We start from the raw sequence: 12,398 nt of genomic DNA, 5'->3' as shown, positions 1-12,398 counted from the left end.
ACCCATGAGCACTCAACCGATCATGTCCTCTGCTACTGCTGTTACCATTGCACCGCTTCCTAATGCGGTTGTTTCTCATGCCGAGAAACCTGAGAAGTTCACTGGTGTGAACTTCAAGCGTTGGCAACAAAAGATGCTCTTTTATCTGACAACGCTGAACCTTGCGAGGTTCTTAACTGAAACCGTTCCCCAAGTTGAAGGGGAACAAGATGCTCAAACTGTGAGCGCGGTTCAGGCTTGGAATCACTCTGATTTCTTGTGCCGCAACTATGTTTTGAATGGCATGGTTGATTCGCTCTATAATGTGTACTGCAAAACAAAGACTGCCAAAGAATTATGGGAGTCTTTAGAACGCAAGTACAAGACTGAGGATGCAGGTACCAAGAAATGGGTGGTGGCTAAATTCTTGGAGTTTATGATGATAGACTCAAAAACTGTTATGAGTCAAGTCCAAGAACTGCAAGTCATTATTCACGATATACATGCCGAAGGAATGGTGATTAGTGAAGGATTCCAAGTTGCTGCGATAATTGAGAAATTACCACCAAGTTGGATGGATTTCAAGAATTATCTTAAGCATAAGCGAAAGGAAATGACCGTTGAGGACCTTGTGGTCCGTCTTCGAATTGAGGAAGACAACAAAGTTGCTCTTAAAAGGAGCTATGCCCCTAGTTCAACAAAAGTGAACATTGTTGAACACGGTCAATCCTCACGAGGTAACAAAGGCAAAGGAAAGGCTGAGAAAAGGAACAATGGGAAAGGGTCTAAGCTTGGACCTAAAGGTGGTGTCATGAAGAAGAAATTTCAAGGCACGTGCTATAACTGTGATAAACCGGGTCATCAGGCAAGTGAATGCAAGAAGCCCAAGAAAGAGAAATCACACCAAGCAAATATGGTTGAGGACGTTGAAAACCTCGTGGCTATGATTTCTGATCTCACAGTGATGATCTCTGAGGTTAACCTAGTTGCTTCAAATACCAAAGAGTGGTGGATTGACACTGGGGCTACTGGTCATGTATGTGCTGACAAGAGCCTCTTCAACACATTCAAGGATGTTACTAGTGGAGATAAGCTCTTCATGGGAAACTCTGCCACTGCTGATATCAAGGGAGAAGGCAATGTGATCTTGAAGATGACCTCTGGAAAGGAACTCACTTTGATTAATGTGTTGTATGTTCCTGAGATTCGTAAGAATCTTGTGTCTGGGTGGTTGTTGAATAAGTTTGGCTTTAAAATTGTGTTTGAGTCTGATAAGGTCGTGTTGACCAAAAATGCTATGTATGTTGGTAATGGGTATGCCCTTAATGGTATGTTTAAGCTGAATGTAATGGTTGTTAACAATGAAGCTAATAAAATCGGTACTAGTTCCGCTTATTTGCTTGAGTCTTCTAATGTGTGGCATGGTAGACTTGGTCACGTTAACTTTAATTCCATTCGTCGTTTAATTAAATTGAATTGCATACCAACATTCCATATTGACTCAAACCATAAATGTGAAACGTATGTTGAAGCCAAACTAACGAGATCATCATTTAAATCGGTTGAACGAAAAACCGAGCCCCTTGATTTGATCCACACAGATGTGTGTGATTTAAAGTCTATTCCAACGAGAAATGGAAACAAATACTTCATTACTTTTATCGATGATAGCACGAAGTATTGTTATGTTTACTTGTTGAAAAGTAAAGATGAAGCAATTGACACGTTTATTGCTTATAAGAACGAAGTTGAGAATCAACTTGAACGCAAAATCAAGGTTGTTCGAAGTGATAGAGGTGGTGAATATGTCGCACCATTTGCTGAATTTTGTTCACAAAATGGAATTAGACATGAATTTACTGCACCTTACTCACCCCAATCGAATGGGACTGCTGAACGAAAGAATAGAACCTTGAAAGAAATGGTAAATGCCATGCTAGTAAGTTCTGGTGTAAGTCAGAACATGTTGGGGGATGCCATCATATCTGCAAACTATCTTTTAAATAAGATACCCCAAAAGAAAAGAGATGAAACCCCATATGAGTTATGGTGGAAAAGAAAACCATCTTATGAATACCTCAAAGTGTGGGGGTGCCTAGCAAAGGTAGCTGTTCTGTTACCTAAGGTACAAAAGATAGGTTCAAAGATAGTTGATTGCATATTTACCAGATATGCTGAACATAGTAGCGCTTATCGCTTCCTCGTGCATGAATCCAAGATTCTGAACATACACAAAGGTTCGATAATGGAATCAAGAAATGCATCATTCTTTGAAAATGTATTCCCATGCATTACAAAAGAACATTTGAGTTCGTCTAGGATAGACGATGAAGGTGTCCCAGATGAGACATCAAAAGAGCTAGTTCAAGAAGAACTAGAACAATCCGAGGAAGAAGAGCTTGAGCTTAGGAGAAGCAAAAGAGCAAGGACAGAAAAGTCTTTTGGTCCTGATTTCTACACCTACATGGTAGAAAGTGAACCTACAACATACAGTGAAGCGGTATCTTCCTCAGAAGGTCCTCAATGGAGGGAGGCCATAAAAAGTGAAATAGATTCTATTTTACAAAACCATACCTGGGAGCTAGTGGATCTTCCTTCGGGATGTAAACCATTAGGATATCGATGGATCTTCAAGAAGAAGATGAAGCCTGATGGCACCATTGATAAATAAAAGGCAAGGTTGGTGATCAAAGGGTATAGGCAACGGGAAGGTCTAGATTACTTTGATACGTATTCGCCGGTAACGCGAATAACCTCCATCAGATTAGTACTTGCCATTGCTGCCATTCGAAACTTGGAAGTACATCAAATGGATGTGAAAACTGCTTTCCTGAATGGAAATCTCGAAGAAGAGATTTACATGGAACAACCCGAGGGGTTAATAGCGCTTGGACAAGAAAGGAAAGTATGTAAACTTGTTAAATCCTTATACGGATTAAAACAAGCTCCCAAACAATGGCATCAGAAGTTTGATCATGTCATGCTTGATTCTGGATTTAAGATCAATGAATGTGACAAGTGTGTATATGTGAAAGACACACCAAATGGATACGTCATCCTATGTCTTTATGTAGATGATATGCTCATTGCTGGTAGTAATGAGAGAATGATAAAATCTACAAAAGACATGTTGAAATCAAAGTTTGACATGAAAGACATGGGTTTAGCGGATGTGATTTTGGGAGTACAAATCACACAAACTCAAAGTGGACTTGTTTTAAGTCAAACCCATTACGTGGATAAGATTCTTGTTTAATGCGAATGACTCTAATATAGCTAGAACTCCCATTGACATAAGTCAACATCTAGCTAAGAACAGAGGTGAACCTGTTAACCAATTAGAGTACTCAAGAATCATTGGCAGCTTAATGTATTTAATGAGTTGTACACCCGACTTAGCATATGCTGTAAGCAAGCTAAGTAGATACACGAGCAATCCAAGTACATCTCATTGGAAGTGTATCATTAGGTTACTTCGGTACCTAAGATACACTCGAGAATATGGGCTGCATTATAACAGATATCCTACAGCGATTGAAGGACACTATGACGCAAATTGGATATCTGACACAAATGATTCCAGAGCAACAAGTGGGTATGTATTCACACTTGGAGGTGCTGCAATATCGTGGAAATCGTCGAAACAAACAGTTATTGCTAGATCCACGATGGAATCTGAATTCATCGCTTTAGATAAAGCGGGTGAAGAGGCAGAATGGCTACGTCAGTTCGTTGAGGATATACCAAGATGGCCTAAGCCGGTTTCGGCCATATGTATACATTGTGATAGCCAATCAGCGATTGGTAGAGCTCATAGCACAATGTATAATGGTAAGAATAGACATATAAGACGTAGACATAAAATGGTACGACAACTAATCTCTACAGGAATTATCACTGTTGACTATGTGAAGTCAAAGGATAATATTGCGGATCCGCTAACAAAAGGCTTAAGCAGAGAGTTAGTTTATAAGTCGTCCATGGGAATGGGACTAAAGCCCTTGAATAAATAAAGTTTATATGAAGGAAAACCTAACTCAGTTGACTGGAGATCCCAAGATCTGAGTTCAATAGGACAACCTACTTGTATGAACTAGTGAAGTCACTGTGGGGGAGTTAATTACTAAACTAGCAACCCCTACATTTTTCAAAGGGAGTTTACTAATTAAAAGTAGACTTCCTAGTCCATTCCTAAAAGTGACAAGTAAGAGGATAAGCTATGGCTTTTAATGATTCGACTGTGTAACCATGCGTGGTTAATCAGTAGCCATTCGGTGGTGAATCACCTATGTGAGAGAGAAGTGGGGTCGCTTCGAAGGGTATTGTTGGGGCACAATACTTAATAGCTCTCACAGAACCAGGCTAGTGTTTCAGGACCATAATGAACACGACTATGAGGACTTGATTTTGTCAAGGAGAGTCTTGTGTGAAGCGTATTGTCGCCTACACAAACGGCAGACGAGTTCAAAGACATCGCCGTCTACTCAGAGCCAGTAGACTAAGTACGTTTCATAAGCGAAGGTTCAAAGGGTAACACCTACCTATCGTATGCAGGATTCAACTGTTGAAACTTCATCGGAACTTTGCTTGTTTCTGAGATCGATCTCCATTCATGTGGGGGATTGTTGGAAAAAATGAAATAATTGTGAATGAGATATCGAATCTCGAAGTTGGTTGTTTGATTCAAATTGCAAGTGACACAACTTGTCCCACATAAAATGGGAACAAAGTGGAAGGTAGTTATAATAGATTAGCTACAAGTTATGATAAGTTGTGATGATGTGAATGAGAAATTTTTGCTATATGTTTTTTTTTAAACATAACTACATCATTAAAAAGCTATCAATTATACGCCATCAATTATGAATTATTTGAAATCTATAACGGAATCGGTTATGATGGTGATCATTAAATAATTAAATGTTTTAATGGCTAATCACCGTTTGAATTCCCATATACAAGTAACTTTTGAGTTACTACTCTTTAAAAATAATTAAATATGTGTTAATGAGTATGATGGGAGCTCTTATAAGATGGGCTATAAATTGATAAGCTTGATCACTGGCAAAATACATAACAAAAAACGTATACCAAACAAACACACAAATACATTTGCAACAGCTCTCCATCTCAACACAACACGGTCTCTCCGTCCGACGAATTTTCAGGCAAGTTCAAGTCCGGCAGTACGCTGCTTAGGATCGGTGTACCCTGGGAACAGACGAAGAATCTGTTTAAGGGAATTGTGTCAAACACAAGCCCGGTTCCATCGTATATTTGGTTTAATCGCATCTTATTTTTTTTTTATTTTTTTTTTGTTTCTATTCAATATAATTGTTATGTATATATCTTTTGCATGATTGTTTCGTTGCTTATTATATTCAGTTTGTGTACAATTATTACAACAATTAGGGGACTTGCAAATGACACATATATGATGGATCTAATTCTCGTACACCCACCACATCTGTTTGGATTAGCCTGCATTTATGTATAGCTAGTGTGCTTAAAGAGAGATAATACGGCTTGGTTTAAAGATCTACGAGTTGACATGAACGTGGTACGGTTTTCGCTATATATATCTCCAATAATGCTCCAATAACCTCACTCCGTAGATGAAAGGACCTGTATTTGTCTTATTTTGTGACGTGTTTGTTAATTATTTGACAGGTGAAAAACATAGCAATGGAAATATTGGATTTCTATGATAGACACAAAATGATAACTGATGAGAAAGTGAATGATGCAATGCACAAGCTCTCCATAAGAATATAGAGATAGTGGTTACAATGCCTTTTTTTTATTTTTTTATTTTTATTTTTTTGTTATGGCTGAGTACTTGAATTAGTGTAGATTCAATTCACTACTAAAAAATGTTGTTGTCATGATGAACCTTTAATTTAAATACACACCTTTGAAACCAAAATTTATAAGCTATTGGCATTTTGAATTTTGTGTCATTGTGTTGACCACTTCAGTGTTGAAAAAGTATGGCTACTTTCGGGGCATGTTAATTATGCCAAGTGGGTTTTGTTTACCCTAATGCGATGTTTTAATAAACCACGCAGGCTTGCCTGAGTGGCTACTGAGTTGTCGAATGAGACACAACACCCGGGTTCAATTGTTTAGAAAGGGAGTGTGACCAGAGGGTGCCATAATGCGCAATTCACCCGGTACCAGGTCTCACGCTAGGGGGGCTTGATTATCCGAGGTTTTACCCTCTATAGGGGAGCCAATGTGCTTGTTTATAGGGGGTTTCCGTGCTTATAAAAAAAATGTTTTAATACTTCTACCATAGGCATGTTTGAATAGGATGATGCTGACCTGGGTCGTAAATAAAGTATCGTTGGGTCGATTGGTTTTAATGAGCGCTTCAACATTCAGATTAACAAATCAGTTTCAGTTTCGCGCTTCATTTTCGAGATCCATATTTATGTTTCGCGTTCCAGTTTTTAATTTCACGATTCAGTTTCCAGTTTCGTGTTTCTGTTTTCAGTTTTTGCGTTTAAAATTTGAGTTTCGCTTTTGTGTTGTAGTTTTATGGTTTTAGTTTTTTATTTTCGCGTTTTAATTTTTAGATTAACGTTTCAGTTTATTTCATTTTCCATGCATAAAACTTAAACGCAAAAAGTAAATTTAAAATGAAAAATGTAAATTTATAGGGAGTATATAAATATTTAGTTAGGGGAAGGATTGTGTAATGGAAATGGGAGATGATATCTATACAATCTCCTTTTCTTCATATACAACCAAATTAATTTTTTGAACTATATTATCCATTCCAACTTTAAATTATATCACTCCTCTTTACCTTGGGAATATATGGCAAAAATTAAATTTGATTGTGTATGAACAAAAGGATGTAGGTGTACATATCATCTCCTGAAAATGGAATTTAAGTCAATTTGTTGGCCCATTCCATTCTATCAACAACAAAAAAAAGTCAAACTGTGTCTGAGTTTATCTCTTTCCCCCCTCCTTTTCTTTTAGATGAATAAGACTTTATCATATACATACTATTTGTCCTTCGATTTTGAATTGGAATCAGAATACAAGAATATCACGTTATCGTTGATCCTTCTCTATCAAGTATGTTATTGTTAACTGTAAGATGTTAGTAACTTATATTAAATTGATGCACAATGTTAAAATTTCCCATGCAAACCAACTGTTTGATGAAATGCCCGAAGGAAAATTTCCCTTAATTAAAGATCACCGTATAGTTTCAATTGAAGAGAAATAAAGAAGTTTACTTATATACGAAATGGGTCAAAAAATTTTATGTATACAAGTATTTCGTGTTCATATATTGATTTATGTAGGTGCTTTATATATGGTTTTTTACACAATATCAGAATATTGATGGCTGTACTTGTTTTTGATATTGAAGTCGGGAGGCTTAGTTGGGTTTAAATGGTATCCTAATCTTGAAATGTTGTGGTCTCAGTCAACTTTTTACTAGAGGTCTTCCATAATATAATCTTTATTCATTTAATCAAATCTACAATGATAATCAATTATTACTTTTTCGGGTGGTCTCAGTCAACTTTTTACTAGAGGTCTTCCATAATATAATCTTTATTCATTTAATAATCTACAATGATAATTTACAAACCAAATGATACGTTTGGAAACAATGGTAGTAGGCCCCTTTTTTAAAGCAACTACAATGCAAAAATATACTCCACTACTATGAGTATATATACAGTTATAGTGTTAGTTTAAATATATCAACTACAAACATAGACTTGTTATTTAAAGAAAGAAAAAAAAATGATTAATTCAAAATTGATTTACTTTGTTCCAGTTTTCTTATATTTTGGTTGTTCATCAGTTTCTTCTTATTCCAATGTCAGCTTAACTACTCATAAAAAATATAAATGCTCTGCTCGACAGTCCGGGGCTCTGCATCTCTTTAAACACGGCCTCATTTCCATCAATCACTCAATTGAAGTTCCTAGACATGATTATACCCCATGTAAGGATTGGCTTGGTTCTGCAAGTTACTATCCAATTATGATGAACTGGAAAACAAATACTGACTGTTGTGATTGGAATGGAGTCACGTGCGATCACTCCACCGGTGATGTTATCGGTCTCGATCTTAGTTGTGGTATGTTACAAGGTACCCTCCATCCTAACACCTCCCTTTTCAAGCTTCCTCACCTCAAGAAACTCAACCTGGCTTTTAATAATTTTAGTAATTCCCAAATTCCACGTGAAATTGGAAGGTTTTCAAAAAGTCTCACGCATCTCAACTTGTCAGAGTGCATGTTTTCTGGAGATGTCCCACCGGGCATCACCCTTCTTCAAAATTTGGTGTCTCTCGATCTCTCTCAGAATTCTATAAGTCTTGAACCTGATGTTTTCATACAAGTGCTTCAAAATTTTACTTTTTTGAGAAAACTTTCACTTCAAGATGTTAATATCTCTTCAGCTTTACCTAGTTATATTAATATATCTTGTTCTTCGTTGGAATTACTAAATCTTGGGTCGATAGGATTGCAAGGAAAATTTCCAGGTTACATCTTTAATCTTCCATCTTTGGAAATACTAGACTTGTCAGATAACAATGTCAGTATTGATGAAATCCCTTCCGAAAGATCTCTTCTTCAGAAATTGGTTTCGCTTGATCTATCTTACAATTTGAGAATTCAACATCATGTTTTCATAAGATTGGTTAACAATTCTACTCTTTTGAGAGAACTCAGGCTTTTTTATGTTAATTTGATGGGGTCCCTTCCCAAGTCTCCATTTAACCTAACATACCTCACTTATCTAGATTTATCACGTAACAAACTTAACGGGACATTGCCATCTTGGTTGTTTAATCTTCCCTCTTTAGAAACTCTCTATCTATCTAATAACATGTTCAATGGAGGTGTACCCTTTAATACGTCCGCTCTTCCCTCATTTAAAACATTATCCCTCAGTCAGAATCAGTTAGGTGGTCAAATTGATCAAGCCCTCATTCTCCAACTCACAAACCTTAGTTGGTTAGATATTTCATCTAATAATTTAACTAGTCAGTGGGAGTTGGATACTTTGTTATCAAGTCTCACAAACCTTGAATTTCTTGATCTCTCGTACAGTGGTTTATCCATTACAACCAATAACGCTACTACTCATCATGCCAACCCTAATATGGAGCTCTTAGGATTGTCCTCTTGCAAATTAAATGAGTTTCCGGTGGTGTCCTTACGATACCTGAGAAATCTTGAATTTTTAGATCTATCTAGCAATGACATCCATGGACAATTCCCTTTGTCAATTTGCAACATGAGCAATTTACGCGAACTATATTTGTTCGAGAATAGCTTTAGGGGAGTGATTCCACAATGTTTAGGAAATATAACCAACTTGGAACATTTACTTATGTACTCCAACCAGCTTGAAGGATTACTTCCTCCATCAATTTGCAACCTGGGAAGATTATCCTTACTAGATTTATCCAATAATAGCTTAGGCGGAGTGATTCCACAATGCTTTGGAAATCTCTCAAATCTTGCAATTATGAATTTGGGGAATAACGATTTCCATGGCACAATTCCAAACACGCTTGGATATCGTGGAACCTTAAAAGGGCTTATTTTGAAGGGAAATAATTTACAAGGAGAGTTGCCAAATTCTTTATCCAATTGTCATTATTTGGAAGTTCTTGATTTGGAAAACAACAGCTTAAATGGTACATTCCCAGATTGGTTGGGAGGTCTTTCAAACCTGAAAGTTCTTAACCTTAGATCAAACATGTTTCATGGACTCATTGCAACCTCTTTTGCTGTTGATGTTTCATTCCAAAGTCTGTTAGTTATTGACTTATCTCATAATAGGTTTGTGGGACAACTTCCGGCAAAATACTTTCTTAATTTCAATGCCATGAAGCATGTTATAAGACGTAGCACAATGCCGGTATATATGAACATTGCTGGCATTGCATACTATAATCCTGTCGTTATGACAGTAAAAGGTCTAGACCTCCCATTTGGAAAAATTTTTGTTTACTATATGATTGTTGATTTATCCAGTAATGAATTTGAAGGAGATATTCCAAATGTCATTGGTAATCTTATTTCACTGAAAGTGCTCAACTTATCTCACAACAACCTTAAAGGCGAAATTCCATATGCTCTAGGGAATCTCTTAGAGATTGAATCTTTAGACTTATCTTGTAACCGACTCACAGGAGAGATCCCTAAAAGCCTTGCCGGTATTACAAACCTTGAATATTTAAATCTCTCAGAAAACAACCTTGTGGGGCGTATTCCGGAAGGAAAACAGTTTAGTACTTTTGACATGAGCTCGTTTCAAGGTAATCCAAAACTCTGTGGATTTCCATTGCCCAATTGCAGTGATCATCCACAACTTGAAGATGACGAAGAAGAAGAAGATGATGTTTACAATGGTTTCACATGGAGAGTTGTTATGATGGGATATGGATGTGGAACCTTTGTTGGGCTGCTCATGGGATATTTCATGTTATCAACCGGAAGACCAAAGTGGTTTAATGAAATTGCTGATGTTGGAGTACATCTAATCCGCACAAGGCAAACCAAGAGAAGATACATATTTATTGGAAGATAATAAAGTTAGTTTCTGAGAGGTACGATTTCATGTGTTTCTTATTTCAATAAATTGTTAAATAGCTCAGTTTACTTTTCAAATTTTATGCAGGAAGAAGCTATGGAGGAGTTGGGCTGCTTGAAATAGATTGTGTTAAGTTTGATACATATCCTTGTTTTGTATTTTGAATAGTTTATTGTGGAGTTGTACCTTCCATTTTGACTTAGAGAAGCTTCTCAGTTAAATTGTGTTGCGTTAAAGACATAGTGATATCGTATAATGTTTATTGTAAGAAGTCGAGTTGCATGATATGTAAGCATTCGATCTGAACTCAAATAAAGTATTGTTACAACTCTTCATCTATCCTATTTATATATTGGTATATATTTCTTGTTGTTTTTGTGATGCCCCGTACAAAACCATCGTGTACGAGTCATCAACAACAGGATCATTACAAGGTCAAATACTATATGCGGTTTCAAAAGAAGTTTGTATTCGTGAATAAAGGTGATGTCTTAACCAACATCAAATGTCTTACAACAAAAGTATGCTTCAATGAACGGAAGCAATTAGTAATAGTACGTGACCCAATGGTCGTTACAAATCATTGTTTCAAAAGGTAACATAGTTTGAATGCAAATAAAATGTTTCATGCGGTGACAACTCTAACAAGCGCAGCGGGTGTCTACAAGGCATGACTAGTACAACAACGGAAGCAAGCAACCTTAAGCACCTGAGAAAAACATGCTTAAAAACGTCAACACAAAGGTTTGTGAGCTATAGTTTATGTATAACAGTAATGTAAGGTAGGCCACGAGATTTCAGTGCTTCAACAGCGTTTCAAAACAGTATAAAAAGTATATGTATAACCGTGGGCACTTGGTAACTAAATTAACGTTTATCACCCCCTAAAAGTACACTTGGCGAGTGCGTATGTTTACGAAGTATTAAACACCCATTAAATGCTAGCGCTACTAGCCCGAGTGGGGATGTCAAACCCTATGGATCCATATCTAAGATTCGCGTTCACCGGTTCAAAAACCAATGACTAAACGTTATCGAGCTAAGGGGAAAGTTTATGCCGTTGTATAACCCACACATATATAAAGTTTAACTACTCGTGCCTAGTATGTAAAACATAAAATGCGCATGTATTCTCAGTTCCCAAAATAGTTAAAGTAAAAAGGGATGCTATAACTCACAGTGGAAAAGTAGTAGTAAAGTTGACTCGGGAAAAGTAAGCAAGTACGTTTGTCCAAAAGGTCCTCAACCTAAGTCAAAAGTTACTAAGTCAGTAAATCGTCCCAATAGGTTTAAATGTATGTAAATTAGGTCTTTAGTACCATCATCATTCATTCATCATCAAACAAAAGTATAAAGTAAGTTTCATTCTAGAAAAGAGTTTAAAACAAAGGCTGATTTCGATCAGTCGTCACGGCCTCTATACAAACTGAATTGAGGTGGGACCAGTGGCTATGGCTCCGTATATGAGTCCTTTAGTTTCTGTAAAAATTCCCGAACCAAACTCGTCTTTGTTTGACCGTGGCGACGGTTTAAGTGCGAGTAGGTCAGAATTTTCAGCACAACTTTAAAAGGACATAGTGACGTTCGGAGGGCCATAGATCCTAAACCGTAACTCGAATTAAGATGAGTCTTAAACGAAAAATTATCTACTCGAACAGAAATAACTTAAAATAAACTTTACAGTAGCCCAGGTATTTTGATCAGACCCGAAAAACAGTAGGTTTAGTGTTCCGGTGGGTTCTTGGTGCTCGATGCTCATCACGATTCTCATCCTTGATGCATATAGCTTCAAGTGTACAACTCGTTGATGTGTTTGCATCATCTTTACCAAGTTT

At 36.9% G+C, this 12,398-nt stretch overlaps 1 protein-coding gene across 2 annotated transcripts; it reads left to right on the top strand.

Moving 5' to 3' along the window:
• The first annotated feature begins 6,886 nt into the window (after positions 1 to 6,886).
• On the top strand, positions 6,887 to 10,884 carry LOC139877118 (receptor-like protein 9DC3). Of its 2 annotated transcripts, XM_071864535.1 has the most exons (3): positions 6,887 to 7,068; positions 7,836 to 10,579; positions 10,651 to 10,884. In XM_071864535.1, the coding sequence occupies exon 2, from the start codon at positions 7,996 to 7,998 to the stop codon at positions 10,558 to 10,560; it is 2,565 nt and encodes an 854-aa protein (XP_071720636.1). In that variant the 5' UTR covers positions 6,887 to 7,068; positions 7,836 to 7,995; the 3' UTR covers positions 10,561 to 10,579; positions 10,651 to 10,884. The 2 variants fall into 2 exon arrangements, with proteins under 2 accessions (XP_071720636.1, XP_071720635.1); XM_071864534.1 differs by lacking the exon at positions 6,887 to 7,068 and having other exon boundaries at positions 7,717 to 10,579.
• The last annotated feature ends 1,514 nt before the right edge of the window (positions 10,885 to 12,398 follow it).

This window comes from Rutidosis leptorrhynchoides, chromosome 11, assembly GCF_046630445.1.
Source record: "Rutidosis leptorrhynchoides isolate AG116_Rl617_1_P2 chromosome 11, CSIRO_AGI_Rlap_v1, whole genome shotgun sequence".
Taxonomy (NCBI): Eukaryota; Viridiplantae; Streptophyta; class Magnoliopsida; order Asterales; family Asteraceae; genus Rutidosis; species Rutidosis leptorrhynchoides.
The sequence above is the reverse complement of the archived record's forward strand: the minus strand, read 5'-3'. Positions and strand labels throughout refer to the sequence as shown.

Excerpts from the sequence above, each read along its gene's own strand:
- LOC139877118 (XM_071864534.1), top strand. The coding sequence starts at position 7,753 with ATGATTAATTCAAAATTGATTTACTTTGTTCCAGTTTTCTTATATTTT.